Genomic DNA, 21,548 nt, shown 5'->3' with positions numbered 1-21,548 from the left:
TAAGTGCATATCGAAGCAGTCGTTTCTCGGAGATCGAACAGTTGCTCTTCAGCCCGTTCTTGTGACCGGGTTAGTTCTTGTTTCTCTACTACCCGGGGTTCATCTCCGGTAGCCTGCGGTTTATTTACCGAGAGGGTCCTGGTTACCATCATCGAACCAGGAAACCTCCCGATTCCCAGTACTGGAATCGCCCCTGCCAAGGCGACGCGCCTGCCACCTAGTGACGGGTGTAAAAACCTCCCCTCGGCCGGCCGCTGCGTCATTCGTTCGGGAATCGGCGCTGGTCGCGGTACCCGTTCACAAGCCGGGGGCGTCTCGTTCTGGTCCAGGCCTCGGTCCCAGTCATTTCAATCCTTCTGTACGGTCGATTAATGTCAAGATGGTGTTTATGTCTGCTTTCGGCAAGAAAACCATGGTGAATCATCGTTTCAGTCCGATCTACTATTCCGATTTTTCTGATACGCACTCGGTGCGCGCGCCTTGCACCTAGAGCGCTCTAGGTGCCCGCTCCTGCGGTGACTATAGCAGAAGGACTATTGTCTCACGTGCCGCGGCCGTGTGAGTGTGTGATCGGTTCCCAAGTGGACGAGGTGCGACCAGCGAGACGACGCCAACAAACGCAGGCGTGATGGCGTCGGGAAGACGGGAGAAGGCAGTTATGGTAAGAGGAGGGGGACGCTGGTTTTTGTGTGTGATTGTGTGGCTTTGTGTATGAAAATGTCCATTGGTTTCAGGTACGACTGACGAGTGTCCAGTGTGTGCAAGTCGGAAGGTTCTCGAGGAAACGCGCCTCTTGTATGCCCAGTGTTTGCTATGTATTGTCCCGCGATATGATTATTGCAGAAAGAACGGCTGCTGTGAGAGAAGCGACAACACCGGCGACTTCAGCCTGTTCCGTTACTTCAGCGCCACCTGACCCCACGTGCCGTACCGGTCTGTCGCTGTCACCCTCCCCCCCCCCAACCACCCCCGTTCCCCGTCCCCGTACCCGTCGCCGACCGCGACACCGTCGGTTTGGGCCTGTCACCGGATTGAACTGGTTCTAACTGGCTCTGTGACCTGACTCTGACTCCCAAATGTCATCGAAAAGGGATGGAGACGAAACGTGATACAGCCGTTCAGACGAGCGATTTCATCAATCGCATCGTGACGTTGAAATTACGACATGTAATGGACTGGAAAGAAAGTTGGCTTTCACTTTCATTTGCAGCTTTCAGTTATGCATTTTACCGTCGCTTTCCGCTTCCGATTTCAGGTCTGCTGCCTTCCTGCAATCCCTCGTAACCTCTAAGGCCCAAGGCCTCTATTCTGTCTGTACCCCATGTTTCAGTCACATAAGACGCTTCAGTCCGTGTCGACTCTCCGCTTGTTACCTTATTTCAGTCCCCATTTGCCCGCTACGCTCCGCGCACTGTTTCATATAGGACCTCGAATTCCACATATCACAGCCTGCCTTGAGTTCCAATGACTGGTTTCAGTCTGTCTAACGATCGAACCATAGGCGTAGGAACAGGGGGGGCCAGGTGGGCAAGTGCCCACCCACTTTTCGAGGTGGGGGGGCCAACCATGTGTTTTGGCCCACCCACTTTTTACTCGAGGCCCCTCGTCTCGATTTGAGAGGACGTCGTCACCTTCCAGAATAAACAAACTCGGTAAAAATAAGTTCTACGAATCCCCACGCACGGACTCCAAGGGGCCGTGATGGGTCCAAGGAGGCCCTCTGTTCATACTTGTCAGTCGAAGCCCCTGAGACTGATGGCCTGAGGGGCCCTAGTGGATCTGAGGAGGCCCCAATATCCACACTGGTCTGGGGAGGCCCCTGACACTGGCGGTCTGGGAGGCCCCTCTATCCACACGTCAGAGGTCTGAGACTGGTGGTCTGGGAGGCCCCTCCATCCACACTAGTCAGAATAGACCCCTGATACTGGCGGTCTAGCCGAGGCACCCTACCCTCACTAGTCAGAGGAGGCCCCTCTATCCTCAATAGTCAGAAGAGGCCCCTGAGACTGATGGTCTGGGAGGCCTATCCATCTACACTGTAGTCAGAGGAGGCCCCTGAGACTGATGACCTGAGAGGCCCTTATAATCACACCAGGCAGAAGAGGCCCATGAGACTGATGGACTGAGAGGCCCTTCTATTCATACTGGCACAGGAGACCCCCAAAACTTTCGGTCTGGGAGGTCCCTCAATCCGGCACCAGTCAGAAGAGTCCCCTGAGACTGATGGCCTGGGAAGCCCTTATATTCACACTAGGCAGAGGAGGCCCCTGAGACTGATGGTATGAGAGGCCCTCATATTCAGTATTCACACCAGTCAGAAGAAGCCCCCGAGGCTGATGGCTGTGAGGCCCTTCTGTTCATATAACTGGCCACTGGAGGCCCCTGAAACCGGTGGTCTGGGAGGGCCCTCTATCCAAACTAGTCAGAAGAGGCCCCTGAGACCGATGGTCTGAGAGGCTCTTATATTCATACTGGTTGCAAGAGGCCCCTGAGACTGATAGTCAGAGAGGTCCACTCCTAATGAATCTGAGCGGGCCCTCTATCCACATTTACACTTTTCTAGGGAGGCCCCCGAGACTGATGGTCTGAGAGGCCCTTTTATTTATACTGTCCACAGGAGCCCCCTGAGATTAATGGTCTGAGAGACTCTTCTATTTATACTAACCAGAAGAGGCCCCTAGGATTGATGGTCTAACAGGCCCTTCTATTTATACTAGCCAGAGGAGGCCCATGAGACTGATTGTCTGAGAGGCCCTTCTATTCAAACTAGGCAGATGAGGCCCCTGAGAATGATAGTCCGAAGAGCCATGCGGCGGCAACTGGCCGTGGCCATATTTCGGCTCGGTAGGGCCCCACAGAGCTCATGAGAGCACCTCAAGGGCTCCTAAGTAGACACGCTTATCCCCATAAGGGTGCCACGCGTGCTTCTGAAGGCTCCTTGTAGGCATCTAAGGGCCCTTTCCGGCCTCTAACGGCTCCACCCGCCTGTGATGGCTCCACACCAGTGTTTATGAGCGCCACACAGCGGCGCCTTTGAGGGTCATACTAGGGTCTCTTAGGGCCCTATATCGGTGGCTCTGGGGGCCCCACACCGGCGCCTCTGTGGGCCACCACAACTGTGCATCTCAAGGCTATATAGATACTTACATCTGAAGGACCCACACCGACACCTCTGAGGGCCCCACACCAGTATCTCGGAGCTCTGAAGGCCCCACACCGGTGACTCTGAGGACTCACCGGCTCCTGAGAGCACCATGTTGATGTCTAACGGCTCCACAAGGCCACTGAAGGCACCACACAAGCTCTCACTGAGCTCTAATGTCCATGTACCGGCCTCGCCAGCGCATTCATAGCTCCACACCAGCAATTGTAAGGGCTTCACACTGAGGTATCTGAGGGTTCCACACCGGTGTCTCTAAGGGCCACATACCGGCATCTCTGAGGGCCCCATACCGGCGTCTCCGAGGGTCCACATCTGGCGGGCACTCATCAGCGACTGAAGGTCCCACACTGTCGACTCCGAGAGCCCCATCTGCGTCTGGGAGCAACATGCCGTCTCTAAGAACCACGGCGGCTCCTCCGTCGAAAGATGGGCGTCTGCATGCCAAAGGGGAGCGGTTCTGAGACAGTAGGGCACCTACGTGCAATAGAGGGGCGCCTATGAAGCCCATAGGGGTGCCTCAATGCGAAAGAGGGGTGCCTCTGAGGCCTACTATATGGGCGTCCACATGCAATAGAGGTCTGCAGACTGCAATTGATCAATGCCATGGGGGTGCATTCATAAGAAACAGGGGCACCGGCGTGGCAAAAAGAGGCGCCTTCAAGTGTCCATAACAGGTTGTATATGCGACAACAGGGCGACTGTGGGTGTGGGACATATAGGGATGTCTCTGAAGTATACATAGGGCGCTTATATGCCAAAGAGGGCGCCTATGAAGCTAATGGGGGCACCTGGGAAACGAGGAATAGGTACATTTGTGTAAGGGTTTTCAGGGGTCATGCGCCGTTTGCGGCAAATAGATTCTAAAAAAAAAAAAAAATCGGAGGGGAAATAAGTTTTAAAAATGGTGCGGACTTTCCGCACTGTTCGCTTAAGCGGTTACGTCCCTGGGTACATCTGCCCGATCTCTGAAGCTAGATTTGGAGGTCATACTTGAAAGCAGCCATCAGGACGATGCAAAAGTTGGAGGCCCCTGAAAATAGGAGGCCCCCTGGAAAAGGAGGCCCCTTGACAGGGTGGCCCACCCACTTTTCATGACGTTCCTACGCCCGTGGATCGAACGATCGAACGAACGATTTTGTCTCTCCTCAGTCCCGGTCTGTGTGTCTTCTCGCCTTAGGTTCCGTGATTCCAGTCTCCGCTGTTGTCTCACCTCTCTTGTCCGTTTTCACTTTTCAGCCTCCGCTACAGAAGTCTTTTCTGGCTAGCCCTTTTCCGGCTCTTGGTTTATCCTCCGTGTTTGATATCTGACCTGAGTACCGTTTACCGTTTTCAGTCTCCGCTACTGAAGTCGTTTCTGGCCGGCTCCTTCTCCGGCTCCTCTTCCTGGTCTCCGCTGTTGTCTGACCTCTGTTTGTCTATGCTGTTTCAGTCTCCGCTACTGAAGTCGTTTCTGGCCGGCTCCTTCTCCGGCTCCTGTCCCTGGTTTCAGTCTCCGCTGTTGTCTGACCCCTGTTTGTCTCTGCTGTTTCAGTCTCCGCTACTGAAGTCGTTTCTGGCCGGCTCCTTCTCCGGCTCCTCTTCCTGGTCTCCGCTGTTGTCTGACCTCTGTTTGTCTCTGTTGTTTCAGTCTCCGCTACTGAAGTCGTTTCTGGCCGGCTCCTTCTCCGGCTCCTGTTCGACCGTGCTCTTCCAGCCGCTGGATCTTGTCAAGACCAGACTCCAGGCCTCTGTCCTCCGGGGGTAAGTACTCTTTTCTTGGCCAAAGTACTCTAGTCTCCGGGGATCAGTGTTCTGTCCTCCGGGGGTAAGGCACTCATCTTCATTTCAACCAGTGTGCTCGTGAGCAGTACAGTTATTGATTGGCAATCTGTTTCCTTCCTGTAAATGTGTGAACTCTCGGTACTGACACCCGTCTCTCCCTTGTCCGCAGGAATAGTCCTTCTGGTATGGCCACCGTACTGTGGAGTGTTATCAAGGATGAGAGCCCCCGTGCTCTCTGGAAGGGAGTTGTTCCGGTAAGTTAAAACTCTCCTTATCTTTAATTCGTTAACAAACATAGCTGTGCGTTGTGCAACGTCCATTTCTTCCTACCCATTGACCTATGAAGTTAGGGTGTCCTTAAACATAAATCATCATCCGTCCATTTCATCTTCCTTTTTCTCCACGACTCATCGAACTCATTCCTGCTTCACTCCACCCGCCCTCCCCTTTCCACCAGCCGCCACCCATGGCCGGGTCACGTGCTCGACGCGTGATCACCACCCCTCCCCTCCCTCCCCTCCCCTCCCACACTATCGCCCCTGAGCCCGTACCCATGCGGCCGCCGCGCCGGTTTGAAGGTCATGCGGCCCGCTTTAGTTACGGGCAGGTGGAAAGAGTTGCGCCATGCTGGTATTGGTGTAGTTGCTATAGTAATGCAACTGGTGGCTGTCGACACGTAAATAATGTATGGTCTTATGTCCAGTAGGGGATAAGGTAAATGCGTCTTTTAAGCCGTAGGTACTTTAGTTTGTTGTTGGTTATCTATTGATCGTAAGACATCGTGGAAACGTTGCTTCTTATACAATATACCTATACATAAAATGACGCTGTGTATTGACCGTAAGACGACGGAGAAGTGTTGCTACAAGAATAAGTTGAAGCACCCTCCTGATATTAGGTCGCTTTGATAATTGATATCGGGCTAATCTTGGTTTACAGTTATTTTTTACAGGCTGTTACGATAACTACATATTTTTGCGCCAGGTGTGAAATCTATTCCAGTCTCTGAGGTCTGTCTCGGACCCCCTCTTTCAGTCTCTGACGCGGGTGGTGCCCGGCGTGGGGCTCCATTTCTCGGCTCTCCACCTGCTGCGCTCGGCTCTGAACCACCCTCCGTCGGCCACAGAAGCGCTGCTGATTGGAGGCAGCGCCCGCGCACTGGCCGGCGCCGCCACCATCCCGGCCACCGTCATCAAGACGCGCTGTGAGGTCAGTAGCGGGGATCAGAGGTCACCAACGGGGTCAGAGATCAATGGTGGTTGTCAGAGGTCAGTAGCAGGGGTCAGAGGTCAAATACGCGGTATGAGGTCAGTAAGGGGGGTCAGAGGTCACTGGCGGGGTCAGAGGTCAGTAGCGGGGGTCAGAGGTCACTAACTGGGTCACCGGTCAGGGGTCAGTAGCAGAGGTCAAAGACGCGCTGTGAGGTCAGTGGCACAACCTTTCCCTTTGCCATCCTCAAAACAGTCAATTAATATCCTCATCTGTGTCTCAATTCCCCCTGACTCGAGCTATTCGGTTGCGTTTATCCTGCGTGAGTAGCTCCTTAGAAGTATGCTAAGTGAGCATGCCCTGTGAGCTTTGCTCATGTGCGGTGGGGTGACCGTTAGCGGGGCTGGGTGGCTTGTGCACGTGATGGGCTCGGCTCCGACGGAGCACCAAGGTGGCCGTCCAGACCAATGTCTTCCCTAATTCCTATCATCCCTCTGGCTCAGAAATGGTCTCGCTAGACCGAGAGGGCGTTTTGTCACAAAACAAACAATGCGCGCTGCGAGGTCAGTAACCAACGGGGTAGCTAGGAGCCGTGGTCAATGATTATTTTCTTAAAGGGACCCTCTCACCTTCAAAAAAGTTTATGAATTGGCATGAAAGTGATGTCGCTCGGTTCAGAAAGAGCGAAAACAAATATCTACCAAATTTCACCGAAAAATATTCACCGGTTTTCAAGATATTAGACTTTTACTTTTGTTTACTTTTTTGGGATCTCCGCTGTTTCTAGCGACTTTATTTTAGAAGTGCGGCGTTTGCGGCAGATGTTGCGCGCAAATAGCATATACCACCGCGTGCTACAAAACGTTTTAGTCAAACATTTAAAAATCGTTAGATATTTGCGCTGACGTCACACATTCAGAGGGGTATTCCTAAGCATTAGCCCCTCTGAATCAAAATGCTGCAATTTTGAAATTCAATATTTCCGATTTAAGGCATTTCTCGATGTTGTGAGTGCCGAAACCGGTAATTGTGAGCCAGGGACCCCATTTTGGCTATCTCAACTCAAATCTAATGTTAAGGTGGGAGGGTCCCTTTAAAACCGACAGATTTCTCAGGGGACGAGTTGCAGTGTTTGTTGATGAATGGTTGTGTTTATTTGAAACATCGCCTAAGAAAAACTGGATCAACGGTTTGTAAGCGATGTGTAACTAACAGTAGTCGGTCGGAAGACAGCCAGCGAAAAGTTAACCGCTTTTGTTCGGAACGTATTTTCTTGGCTGCGTTGAGTGTATGTAGAGCTTTTAAGCCTTACATGTTCTTTATATTCGTGTATGCATTTCAATTCAGTTATTGGTTCTTCCTGTTCAATATCGCATTTATTATTCTGCATGTCTGGGCCAGCTAGTCATCCAGTTTTCTCGTCTAACCGTCACGGCCCAGTCTCGTGCACGCCGTGCAACTGTTGTGTTCACGTGTGCACCCCGTGCACCGACTGTGCACAGTTCGTTCACCTTCTGTGATTCGTACCCGTTGACCTAGTGCGGCCTCTCCTATCCGCCTGGGTTGGATGCTCCCGTCTATTGCGCAGCGAGAGACCCGCGGGCTTGGTGTAATATGGTGACACGATGGCGGGGCTGTGTCATAAACGGGAGGTACAGCGTAGATGCGCATTTCTACTAGTATTTTAGCACAAAAGCATTTAAATTTAATTGCTGAAAATGGTCGTTTGAAGTAATTGATGCCCGCTATTTCGACGCAAGACGAGTTCTACATTAGGTACTACCTCAAATGTTTTTTTTCCTGTAGCTTGCGTCGTACGTTTCATGAAGTCGGTGTAGCGGCTAGCGCTGTCCGTCGGCTGGTATTTCTGCTTTGGCAAGATGCCAGCAGAGAGGAGGGGGGATGGGCCAGGTGGCGAGACCTGGGAGGGGGACGGGGGGAGGGGGTAATCGGGAGCGTGCGGGGGCGGCGGCTGACAACAGGAGAGTGGAAAATTTCGGATGGAAATCTTGCTAGAAGCTTGGCATCAGTGCGTCACGGATGCCAAACTGATGACTGTTTATAATTGGGTGAACTAAGGCTGATGAACTACGCAGTTATATCGGCTGGCAACAGTGCAATGGAAAAATTCGAAAGGGTGGCTGTTTTAACTGATTAATTGTAAGCTGGAAATGCGTTTTAGCTCGGATGGCCAGGAGCGATTGCATTATAAACATCACCTACATGCATTGCCGATTATCGGCTGCTTATCTCGATTTATTTTATCGCAATGTAAAATCCCCGGCGTGGTCGAACGGGGTTATGCGTGATGTCACAGTGATGACAATGACCTCATAATCCCCGCTGGCAAGGCCCAATAAACCCCCAAGTTCTGACCGCCGTTTGTTGTCATTGATAACTGCAATAGTGTTGTATTTCCCCTCCCTTGTGTGTTATATTTTCATAATGACTTCATCCTGTTGCCAGAATTTGTTTATCTATAAAGATACCCTGCGACGAATAGGCCCTGTGGCCTGTGATTATCCCCACTGACCTGAACTATTTGTCATCATTAGTTGGCAAGAGTCCTTTGAGGGTTATTTTAGTAGAGCACCCGTGGGCTGTGACCCTACCTCGCCGTTCGATGTGGTCGTTCAATGTCCCTCTTGACCCTTGGCTCCTCTCTCATCTTAACTACCCACCCGCCCATGGTTTTTCATGCGTCGATAATAGTGTGGATATTGTGGGTGCTGACTGCTGTCATCGTCAAAAGCGAATCCAGTGTTATCGCAGCTCCCCCATCGCCGCCGGCTTTTTGGAGCACCGTACCCCGCTCGACATCGACGAGTACTGGCCTACTACGCCATCTGTCTTTGTTCCTGGACCCAAACCACCCTGTACCATGTCACCCCAATCCCCGCGGCTGGAATCCCTCGGTGTCAACCCCTTGACACCGGGCCTCTGGAACATCTGGTCCAAGCGAACCATGGGACCCTTGATGACCCTCCACGACCATTTCCTCTCCTCTGCCACGCAAGGATGGTCGGGTCATCCGTTCCTTAAATGAGACATTCTTGTCCCTTTTTATCTCGCTTGACATATCCTGTCTATGGTATTCCATGAGAAACGCCCCCATCCCCATGGAGTGGTGCTGGGTATACGCCTCCTTACCTTCTGAAACTTAACAGTTTCCAAGAAACCTTTCCTCTCGGTTCCTTAGTATAACTCCTCTGCCTTTTTTCATGCCTCAGGCCAGTTCCTACCACTTGACCACTATAATTCTCTATTCCTAATAACCGCTGACCCTCCCCCTTATGTCCTCTCTGACCCCCTCTGACCGATATCCCTCTCCCCACAGATGGGTGCAAAATGACCCTTGCAGTCGGCGCGCCCTAAAGCCCCAGTAAGCAAACAAACTCCCCCCTCCCCACAGAGCGGCATCTACGACTACCGCGGCGTGGCCCAGGCCCTGCAGCTCATCTACCGCACCGAGGGTCACCGCGGCCTGACGCGCGGCCTGCTGCCCACCCTGCTACGGGACGTGCCCTTCTCCAGCTTCTACTTCATGTTCTACAGGTGGGTTGACGGTAACGTTACACAGTCAGTCACGATTGCCAGTCACAGTCACCCTTGGCTGTGGCTGGTGGGCTGCGAAGGCGGTGCGGTATGGGAAAGGCATATTAATGTGTGGTTGACGAAATGGGGCTAACTTGGGACTTTACATTGTGATGATCAGTGGTAGCTTGAATTGCCAGAAGGGGAAATAATAGGGTAGGCAAAATCCTGGTTATCTTGAGCTGATTTACCCGATGTGTTTGATATTGCTTGCATTTGTTTACATCAAGCTTTTCCCTCGTTCCTTCAACAAGAGTTGTTGGGCCTGCCATTTCCCTCGTTTCGCTTCAGGTCACCAAGGCTCATCTTACCTCTCCTTCCTCTAACCCACCCCCTCTTCCCTCAGCCAAGCGCGGGGCGCCCTGCCCACCGAGGTGACCTCGGGTCAGTGGGGTGACCTGGCCACCTTCTGCTGCGGCCTGGTCTCCGGTCTGGGGGCCTCTGTCGTCACCCAGCCTGCCGATGTGGTCAAGACAAGGGTTCAACTCACCGCGCTGGCCGCCGGCGGCTCGGGCTCCCTGACCAACGCCATCGGACTTATCTACCAGGTAAGAGGGAGGGAGGGAGGGGGAGTGAGTGAGTGAGTGAGTGAGTGAGTGAGTGAGTGAGTGAGTGAGTGAGTGAGTGAGTGAGTGAGTGAGTGAATAGCGATAGAATGAAAGCAGTTGCGATGTTGTTTGGAAGAAAGTCGCCAGCCTGTCCATTATACAAGCTAAGTCTTCAGCGATTAAGGGTTTTCATTCAACACTGAAATAAAGTAACAGAGGTCTTAGGACACAGTCTACTCTCGTGTCGGCGCTATGATCCAAGGCTGTCCTGAAACTCCTGAAGAAACCAGCTGAACCGGTTTGCGCTCACTGCTGAATATGGTTGAGGTAAAGAGTTTTAGTTTCGTCGGCCGGTCTAAAAATAGACGCGTCTCTGGCGGCCGTCTGATCTGCAAGGCCGGGTCACTGCTGCGGAGAGGCTGCCAATTTGGCAGGTGGCTGACTGTCACCTGTCATCCGGACAGGTGACAGTCAGCTGGTGCTAGAGACTGTCAGCTGTGTGGTCGAGACTTGTCAGCTGACTGTTTGAGATGATCAGCTAACTGCTGTCACGAGCTAGCTTAGATGGTGAACGCGGGTGTGCGTGTGGTCATCTCAAAAGGTTGATCCTACGTGAGGTTTGTTGCTCATGGCTGGTGCTTTGGCTGCGGATTGTTCGTAGTTGCGTTCCTCGATGTTTTATCGTCAACTTCACGTCTCGGTTCGCTGCATGGAAATGATGAACCAGAACTTCAGACGGTATTATTTCGATCCCACCGTCACTCCATGTCGAAAGCCTCTGGCTGGCCCTTACTGTCCGCTGTATATCGTAAATGACAGTCGATAACTCCACACATAGACTCTCCCCGGACCTCCCAGCCGTGCTGTGGACTCTGGCCGTTCATGTGTCAGTTCATGCCCTTCTGATGACACCCAGCCCAGTAACGGCGGTGCGATGGGCTGACACGGCGGGCTGGTTGTTTGGACTGTGGATAGTGACCAGGGTCCGGTCTGGTGCTATGTGATTGGTGACTGGTGACTGCCCCTGGAGAGTCTCATGGATTGTGACGTCAATGAATAGTGCTGGCCCCTGGAGAGTCTCACGGATGGTGACGTCAATGAATGGTGCTGGTTCAAAGGCGTATGCCTAGTTGAAAACAAGATAGGACTCACTTGCATACATTGGGTGGCATTGCAGGGGCTCACGTGACTCTACAGTCTACATACATACTGTACAATTAGTTGGCAAATACTGCCAAATGCATGTTGCATATGGTTATTGATGGAGGAATACCATGCTATTGGTTTTTCATCATACTTATGGTCATCTTGTAGTGCCTTCTTCCTATTCTACGAGTAATGAGTAACGGCTTTCAACGATGTCCGGTAAAACCGAATGACGCCTTTGCGTTCCTTTGGTAGAACATGAAAATTTATTCCAAAATGATTTGTGAATCTTAGGAATTCGTGTTTGTTTAGTTGAGTACTGGACGACGCCCGCTGGCATGAACTTCAACTTCACGTCGCTTGAGCGAACAAAGAGCAGATTACGTGCTAACGATTCTTCCACTGTTTGTCGTACTTGGCACTTAGCACCACCTGATTTCGAAACAGCCTCCCGGGGGGGGGGGGGGGCAGACAGCTCCCACCCTCACCCCCGCGGCGGTCGCATAGCAACAGCCAGTAGCTGGGCTGGCTGGGCCTGTTCCACAGATGAGGGGGAGGGGGGAGGGGGTCTGTTGCTACCCAGAGCGTCTGCGCCCGCGTGGGGCCAGACAGAGCCGACGGTTTAAACCGACGACGAACCCGGAACTAATCAGTGAGCTGGATCAAAAGTTTGAGATAAGACGTGTATTTCAATGAAAACTTGCTAACTAAACTGATTTAGGCACAAGGATGCGGTGAAGTGAGCTTATGCCTTTTGCATAAAGATTTTATAACTTGAAGATCAGTTCCGCAATGGGCGCTATTTTTCAAAGAGGCGATGCTGTATTTACTATATACAGTTGTTATGTTTTTTCTCAATCGCCTTTTTCTCCCTCTCCCCCCCCCCCTATACCGCCACTCTGCCCTCTACCCTCGTTATTGTAGCGTTGACCCGTCATCCGACCCCGTTCCTACCAACACCCATTTTGCTATGTTTAGGCTATCCCGGGCCGTCTCGACAGAAGGGGCGTGTCGGTCTGTTTGTCCGTCCGTCTGTGGCCTGTTTTTGGCCAGTCCACTGTCGCTGACCTGGTTCATATTCTGGCGCGGTATTCTAACTCTCAAGAAATGGTCAGTCTCACGCCATTGATGTTGATGAGCTCAACTTACTGGCATCAACCGACCTTATGATGTGAGGCTACATATGTCTTGAGGTCTTGGTTGCGATTTTTGACGCGAAACCGCCGTGCTCTGGTTATTCAGACCGGTGGTGTTTGGATTAAATAATAAATTTAGCCCCTCCGGTCAGGTCAGTGACCCGCCTCGGTTGGTTGCGATGTTGGCAATTTCAGCCTTTGTGTAAATTGTGTTGCAACGGTCAGGGGCGCGGGAACTACTTTCCGACTGGGGGGGGGGGGGCACACCATAATAGAGATTAACCTAGGGTACCCCCAAATCTAGTTTTCTCACCGGTTTTAGGCCACTTATTTTTCACCCCTCGGCTTTTTCAACAAAAAAAGAAAACATTTGCAAAAAAAGTGTGGTATTCCGTCTCAAAGCTGTGGGGGCACCGCCCCCACGGCCCCAGAGTTGGGGGGGCAAGCTGCCCCCACTGCCCCCCCGGCTCCCGCGCCTATGGCAACGGTTGATATATTTTGAACAGGCCCGCCAGCCCAGGCCGTCTTTTTTGTCGGTGTATGTGGCCAAAATAAAAGATGCAACTTGGCTCGTCTGTAAGATGTTTCGTTCATGTGTTTACGGCAATGGACTGAAGCATTTGAAGGGCCGGTTGGCTATCAGTTCAGCATGTCCTAGTACTCATGACCGCTTTTCGGAAGCCAGCACTGTTTGGATTTAATCCGAGACGAATTGGTTTCCTCGAATCGCCCCTCTCTGGAGAAAACCAACATTGAGGCTCTAAGGGGTGGACTGGAATACATACACATAGACATCAAACACTGTACCCTTGGGGCTCTGGAAGATTCTGGTGGTTTAGATGTAACGAGTGCGCGACTGCCGCGCAATTTTTAGCTTTCGTTTGGGGTTGTGTTAGACCTTGAAGGGGACGAGACGTTTCGGTTTGTTAGATGTCAATGAGCTCACCAGTATATGCAGGGCGTTCTCTGTCATTGGATGCCTCCATCTAACTAGGCTGGCTGTGAGCAGTAACCTGTCGGCGAGCAAATTACAAATTTACGGATTTAAATTCACTTCTGTCATAGGAATCGCTAAGTAGAGCACTGCAAGTCTCGGAATACTACGGTGCCTAAAATAGCGACCGTTGAATTGCAGAAAACTAAAAAAAAAACGAGATTCGATACGCAATCTACAAAACGGCGAAGCTGAGTTTGAGGGACGTGGTTGTGAAAAAAGCATGTCTTCCGGCAGTGGATGTCACTCGTCTCCTCGCCCTCCCTCAGGCACCACTGTGTGACCTTTAGGTGACCCCACCGGTACCTCGGTTTCACCCCGTTCTGACACCGTCTGCCCTGCGAGGCAGTTGCACTGTGTCGCCTGCCCCAGCTGCCCTTCCCCCGCCCCGCCCCGCCCCGCCTGTCGTCTGTCTCTTCGCCAGGCCCCTGTTCTCTTCCTTCTGTGGGACCGAACGGGGCCGTGACAGCCGGTAAAAACGGCAAGACCTTGACCTCGTTTCAGCAGCCTGGTTACCGCTGAAAGAGAGCCGTAGTCGATTGGCGGGTTCACACTTCTCTTGGAAGCTCTAGCGTGCAATTAGTGGCGATTGCTAGGAACTGATGCCGAGGTGATGGATTGATTATGGATTGATGATGTAAAGACTAAAGTTGATGTCTGCTTTCCGAGCTCGGAAGTCTTGAAAACTTTCCGGGCTCCGAACTCGAGCTCTCCCGGGCCCGTAGGCGGAGCCAGCCCTGCCGGCCGGCTGCAGCCATTGGACGGCGGAGAGGCTCTGTGTGACGTCATATACTGATCGTATGACGTCACCACGTGGCACCACCGAGCGAGCGGACGGGTGGCAGGAACGGCAGGGGCGCATCCAGGAACGAGATCGGGGGGGGGGGGGGGTCACCTCCGGGGGGGGGGGGCAAAGTCCGTCTTAGCTTTAAATAACGGAATTAAAAGTGGGTCCTGTTTTGATCCTTTGGAGGGGTGTGACCTCTACGCTCGTCCGGGGCCCTTCGTCGGGCCAGAGGTCGTTTTTTTTACCGCTAACGAAAACCCGGCCTTGTCAGCGTCTCTGTCTCTGTTATTCATCTGCTTTATGTCTGTAACCAGGCCTTGTGAAGTTTACGCGTTATACGGCCTCAACACGTCCTGTGGCCTGGACGGAAGGGCCGTGATATGAGGGACATATGTCAGTGGTTTATGTAGGGAGACCGCCATTGACACAAGTAACGGTCACGCGCAGACAAAGGTCAAGAGATGGGGGTCACGCGTGCGTCGTCTGGGGAGGGGCGTATCGACTATTGGCGCAGTCTGATCGTGGCGTGATGGAAAGTCATAGAAGCGACTGTTTGTCGAGCGACCTTGTTCCTGGACTGGGTCACATCACATTATATATTGATAATACCGCTTTCGTCGAGTGGTTGGGGCCAACGATTTTTCGTTACAGAATCGCATTCTCATGCGCACAGTATGATGAGATTCTGCAACATTGAGCATTATTAGCTTTGATCATTCTATTTGGCGGCAGTTTTGTGTGATTCACTGAGCTGCTCTCCCTCGCAACACTAGTGGTCGGTGCGTTGTAAACAAGAACGTCTGAAGCCAATGACCCACCTTGTTGTTGGCCCGTGCCCGCATATTGCTCAATCCAGCTGTGTTAGTGACCTCTTCAGCGAAAACAACACCTCGCGGGCAATTCCGCCAAGCCAGCCTTCTGTTGAGGCTAGTAACAAAGTGCGCTTCTCGCCTGTTCTGGGACCAAGCCAAAACAAACGGTGCGAAGTTGTGGCGAACTTTCAGTATTCACACGTGTGGTGCAACCGATTACCCAGTACCCACCGGGATGCAACGGTCGTTCAGGTGGTGATCTCATGACGTGAACCCGAATCTGGATATGGAACGGGATGGCGATGAACATGATGTTTGTTGGTGCCAATCCGGCCAAAACTGCTCTTTGGATCAGGGTCATGATTTTAACCGGGAAGTCAAGTACGGTTCCCCACACGTCGTAAACTCAGGTTACAAAGGAAGGGAGAACCTGAAGGTAATCCGAACAAATATGAAACTTGCGTCACTGCTGGGTTCCGCGTCGATCGTCCTCCAGGCCACTCGAACTTACTCGACTAAGTTGAAATCTGGAATTATTGATCGTCCAGTCATCGTTGGTTGTTCGGGCTGCTGAGATTGAGGCCTGGGAGGCTTGCTGCTGATTGCGGGAAGTGCCTTTTATTTGCCCTACCCTACTACTAGTACTACTAGTTTTTTAGTAGTCGTGTTTTAATGAGGCGGCTGGTTGCGCAGCAAAAACAAGACATCGTTTATGCGACTTGCCACCGTATATTGCTGGGTGCGTTCTTCCTGTTTCGCTCAGGGCTACCAGCTCTTTCCTGCAATACGCTGTGCAATCTCTTTGCAAAGATGGCTCTTTAATCAAAACAGTCAACTAGCTACCTCAGGCTCGAACCCAGCCTGTAACCTCACTCCGAACAGTGACCTACACGAGCCCCCGGGCACTCCGAGGCCAGCCGTCATGGTCGAGTGCACATACACCTAACCGGCTCGAGGCGGTTCAAACTGGACACAACTGCGCCACAATCAGCCGGGGATGACGCTGGCCCCTAAGGTCGGGTGTGTCCTGGGTGGAGCACATGACAGTCCAAATGCTCGTGCCAGATGAAGGTTCTATAAATAATAGCAAAGTACTCGTATTTTGTATTGTTAATTTACGAGCTCAGTATCATAACCCATTCTGATGGGGCTCGGCTCTGTCGGTTCTGCCTTTCCCGCACCGTTTGGTGAGTCTTCTCCCCTCAGTTGACAGGTCACTTTCATGACCTTGTAATAACACTCGGTAGCACCGAATCACCTCCCATCCTTGCCCTGTTTCCCGGTAAGATCGGTGAGTGGCCAGACGCACTAGGTCAGCTGGGAGCACTTCTGCACTTGCCGCACATTAAAAAGAATCCTATGTGAGTGCAGTTGATCACCGTTGAGCACCCTTCACTGAGGACACGTGCACCTTGAGCGACTGCGTTGGAGCCTCTCGCCACATGGTAAAAATAACAGACAGGAGTCGGTCTCGGCTCCTGTCCGCTCGGTCTCTGCGTGGGCGAACGTTCCTTGGTGCCATTCCAGCTCTGTCCAGCACCAGAACAGGGGCAGGGAGCGTTGACCTGATCTGGTGCCTGAGTAGTTGGGACTGATTGATCAAGATGCAAATATCCTTCGGAGTTACCACTGTGATAAACGAAAAGGGTGCAAGAAACCGGCGCTGAATCAGACGCTGTCACTCTGGGGAGTGAGATTGAAAGCTGCAGAACGCACAGGTCTGGTTGCGGAAGTTAAGTTGAAACGCGAGTTAGAACACACCCGTGACCGCTGCAACTCCATCCTGATGCTTCTTCAACAGAAGTGCTTCATTTCCTTTCGTACCAAACAACTTCGTAAGGGCGACACCGCTTTACTTCCAAGCAGTTGGTTACACCGCACTGTTCAGTGCTTTTTACATTCTGGTACATTAGGCGGAGCGAGCCCTTAGCAACTAAAATAAGCAGTATAAGTCGTTTACACTCATCTGCAGCTTAGTGCAACTTTTTCGCTCCAAGAAAACTGTTCCGTTGCCTCTGCAAAGCGCCTGCCACTGGGGACACGGTGCAGATACGGCTGGCGAGGGGCCCTGTTGGCCCGTTGTCTCTGTTTATGGTAACCCTTTTACATTGCGGAGGGACTGTGGGGACTGTATGAATTCCGACCACACCAGTTCCGTGCTCCCCACGACTTCTCCATCTGTACTCCAGCGCCAGGAGCCTCCTGTTTTTTTTTCTTCTGGAAACACTCTGAAATCACGAGTTGAGCACACCCGTCCGTCACAAAGGCGACTTCTCGAAAGGTCATTGGTTTCCTAACCTAAACACGGCCCAAGTTTCTCGGACTGTGCCATGCTGAGGCGCAATAAGAAGTTCCAGATAACCGGACGGAAGGCTGTTTCGACGTAGCTCGGCTGGAGCTGACGTTGCCTCCATTCCAGATTTAACCGGGAAAACGTGGCTGACCATCGACTACGAGATGATGGTGACACTTTCCTTTTAGTTGCACTTCCGTCACATGTGCTGCATATTGCATACTCCGAACACACGTCCAGCCCCTATTTCGTAGCGCTTTCTTTCGCGGGATGGTTGATCCTCTAGAGCGCTTACGTCTCTTAGAATTGGGAGTGAACGCATGGGTTCCACACAACAACCTGTTGATGACATCGTTGCAACGTGAAGCCAACACACGAAAGGGCGCTCACACAGGTTTACAGGTCACACGCTGTGCCAGGGCTCTCGTTGTCACTCGTCCGACGCATGGTGCTGGCGACCCGCCAAGGATACATGGCGCAGAATGGTGCGTGGTTGGACACGAGCTGTCCATGTGTCACGTGTGGTATCACGTGTCGTGGCGCAGATAATTTCTCTCGAGACTTCCACCTCAGTTATGCGGGTAGTTGGGTCTTGCACTGCAACCGCATAGGTTTTCATGTTAGACATCAACATTTGACGTCAATTGATGTGACCTGACGTCAACTTGGTGGCCTGATTGGTAGATGGTTAACATCACGTAAACGACTTGCAGACAGATACCGACTGGGGTCACTCCTTTTAGACGCAGTGATTGGTTTCGAATCTTGACAGCTCCCGGCAATGTGTATGCGCTAATGTTTCACGGTAAACTTTGACGTCTTTTTGATATTTATAGGGTGATCTTTTCGTAAGCTGTTGACCGGCTGATTCTGGTTCGTAAAAAGGTTCCAGAAGCACCTCATGTGATGGTCTTGGCAATGTGGAAACCAAATATTCGCAGCATCTGGGCCAAATTGCCACATCGCATTGCCACACTGACTTAAGCGTAACGTCAGGCCATTCTTAGTCGCTGTATCCTTTGCTCGTTGCACTGTCTGTTCGTAAAAGCTTTTCATTATGAACCGCCCGCTGACCCGTCGTCTTTCCTTGTCTTCGCAGGAGGGCGGATCGCGCGCCTTCTTCTACGGGCTGGCGCCGCGCGTGCTGCGCCGTACCTTCATGGCAGCCATGGCCTGGACGGTGTACGAGCGCGTCTCCAAGACCTTCTGATCGGCCGGACCCTCGCGAGGTCAACTGGCCGGCGGAGACACGTCCAACTAACCGAGCCGTTAATTCCTACAAGCTTTTACGGTGACGTTCAATGGAATCACTCGTCTCTGGAAGTCTCAGCCGAGACGACCAATGAGACGCACCGGGTCAAGGTCACCTCCGGACGCCGGCCAATCAAAACGGGTGGGGCACGTGCAACAACCAATCGCGTAGTCGGCCAGGCGGGCGAGTAGCCAATGGGATTTTGGCGATCCTGAGCTTCAGCAAATCAAAGCCCACTTTGTCCTGAGAAGGGACTGAGGAAGCTGAGCTCTAAAGAAAAGCTGCTGGAAGAGAACCGGAACGGGAAGCTGTCTGGAAGCCTCCAACGACGGCCCGAGAGAAGGTGCAACGTTCGGGCATCGTCCCTTCAGTGAAGAGCTGGATCCAGGACAGGCCACAGAAGGACACCACGTGGAGTGGAAGCATGCGGCTGGACCGAACGGTAGAGTGCGGTGGAGAGTGGACTAGAGTGAACGGCAGTGCAGTGGAGTGCGGGGACTATCACGGCAGTCGCTCTACCACAACCGGTAGGGCTGAACGATCGCTTCTGCCTCCCTAAACCTGCAGAAACAGACAGTGACGAGCCGGAAGACGGCGTTCGTAAAGTGCTGTGAAGGAGATGGAGGGAATGGGACTGGAGCAGTGGCAATTTACGCGGACATGCTGGGTGCCGCAATGTTTTTTCACTTTGGTTCTGTCGGAACGCTGTTCCGGCTTTTGCTTGCTTGTGTTACGTACGCCCGCGCTGTCGGTACTTAATCACCGAAGGTGTGGATCTGGGAAGGAGGCGACGGGCGTAAGCCGCGATTCTTGCAACGGCAGGTATTCCCTGCTTCGCGAACAGCAGTATCGAGCCGCCTGTTAGGTAATTGCGGTTGAAGTGTGTGTTTGCGAGGATTCCGGGCGAATGCGTCAGCCAGAAATTTGACCCATCTTACGCTGAAATGCATCTTTCAATGATTTTTGCAGTTGCTGACCTTCCTCATTTGAGAAAAGTACAAAATATGTCCAGTTCGGCCGGGATCCTATGTAGCGCTAATGTTAATCCAAGACAGCGGCGGCGGCGGCCCGCGAAGCTGTAGTTGTAAATCTGGCCGCTGGAGGGCAGCACGCTGCGCTCGCCGCCCCTCTGCTGTGTTTAGCTATACCCAGCCATGAGGAGGAGGCGAAAGGACAGGCTCGTCACTGGCAGTGGCCCGGTGGGGACTGATGCCCGCCCACGGTTTTACTCTGCTGTAGAGTCAATACACTGGTTCTACAGTGCTTGTTGTATGCGGGGTAGCTTGTTCAATTTATTTACTTTTATTTATAGGTATAGACGACATCCACCCTTCGCCGTTTTTGGTACACCTTATTATACATCAATTCTACACATGTGAAAATTTCAGACCAAGGTCATTCAAGGTCAGGTCACCAGGTCACTTAAAGTGACCTCACCTCATAAAAAGCTTCAATGTCTGTCATAGCTACACTGAGTGACCGATCGCTTTGAAACTTTCAGCGATTGCTAAGAGCAATAGCATGTACAAAATGTTAATCTCAGAATTTTGATATCGATGACCTAAGGTCAGGTCAATTTTGCGACCTCCCCATTATAAGTCGATGGGAGAAAATTGAAATGCGCCTCTTTTGGACGAAAGACATTATAAACACTCCCAAACAATGAATTACAAGTGGTTTAGACACACTGAACATAGAAATGGTGTCCGTGACCCCCGTTTATGCCCTGAGGTCATCTTAGGTCACGAATGGAATCTAACAGTTTTTCGCAAATACCTTTTGATAGAGGCATGCTAGAGCGATGAAAACGCCTTAGATGTGTTCAGCTTGACGATACGGATCGTATCGACTGATATGCAACATGACCCTTTCCGGTCAGGTCATGACCTTGACCTGAGGTCAAATTCTCAAGTTGACCTTTTAAGGTCAAGTTATAGTTCATTCGATGCGTCTTGACGAGAGGAACACGATGCCGGTAAAAGTAAGCTCGTAAAAGGCTTGGGTCAAAAGTTATTGCAGAAAAACTGTTTCCGAAAAAAAATCGGCTATTTTGGCAACTTTTGCCCCCTGCAGGCAAAACCGTTGACGTTAGGTCAAATCTTAGAAAATTATTCAGAAAGGGCGTTAATAGGGCTATCGAATGCGCTTTTTCGCGGCGCTGTAGCTCTATTAGTTCCCGAGTTATGCGTTGGCTTCTCGGAAATTTTCGACATTCGACCTGGAAATCGGCGAAATTTTGCCTTCAATGACCTCTGGTGACCTGACCTTTGACCTGACCAAAAAATTGACCGAAGTTATTTCGTCATTATTTTTGACGCTCTTTCGAACGCCGCCTTCCGCGTATCGCTACGTGGCCCAGGAGCCGAGTTACAAGGGGGGTGTTCAAACACCCCCCAGCAGGGCGCGGGTTAATGCTCGCCGGCCGAGATGGGGCGCCGCCCTCACCCACTCGCACTCTCTGGCGTTTTTTTGCGATTGCTCGGAACACCAGGAGCGGATCCAGGAATTTTCGGGAGGGGGGGCGGCAAGTCGAAATAGGGGCGACCTGGCAATCCGGGGGCGCTCCATACAAAGGGGGCGCCAAACCGTCAAAATCGGGAGCTAAAAGCCCGCGCCGTGCTAGGGGGCGTTATCGCGCTCCCCCTCAGGTTTTTCGCAAATATCTGAAAAACGGCTGCGCGCAGCGCCGCCATTTTCAGCATACCTTATCATGCATCTTTTTTGCACATGTTGTAAAAATGTCTGACGCGGGTGATGGAAGGTCAGGTCACCAGGTTATGCCAAGTGACCTAGCCTAAGAAAAAGTTCAAATGCTTACCATTGCTATACCGACTGAACGATTGCTTTGAACCT

At 52.0% G+C, this 21,548-nt stretch overlaps 1 protein-coding gene across 1 annotated transcript; it reads left to right on the top strand.

Moving 5' to 3' along the window:
• The first annotated feature begins 239 nt into the window (after window positions 1–239).
• Window positions 240–19,958, top strand: LOC122365799 (mitochondrial glycine transporter-like). Its single transcript, XM_043337335.1, has 7 exons — window positions 240–661; window positions 4,791–4,903; window positions 5,094–5,178; window positions 5,960–6,133; window positions 9,546–9,688; window positions 10,074–10,275; window positions 18,543–19,958. The coding sequence occupies exons 1-7, from the start codon at window positions 629–631 to the stop codon at window positions 18,651–18,653; spliced, it is 861 nt and encodes a 286-aa protein (XP_043193270.1). The 5' UTR covers window positions 240–628; the 3' UTR covers window positions 18,654–19,958.
• Window positions 19,959–21,548: the final 1,590 nt, after the last annotated feature.

Source organism: Amphibalanus amphitrite, unplaced genomic scaffold (assembly GCF_019059575.1).
Source record: "Amphibalanus amphitrite isolate SeventyFive unplaced genomic scaffold, NRLGWU_Aamphi_draft 000764F_arrow, whole genome shotgun sequence".
In the NCBI taxonomy this organism is placed as follows: domain Eukaryota; kingdom Metazoa; phylum Arthropoda; class Thecostraca; order Balanomorpha; family Balanidae; genus Amphibalanus; species Amphibalanus amphitrite.
This window is presented reverse-complemented; position numbering and strand designations above follow the sequence as displayed.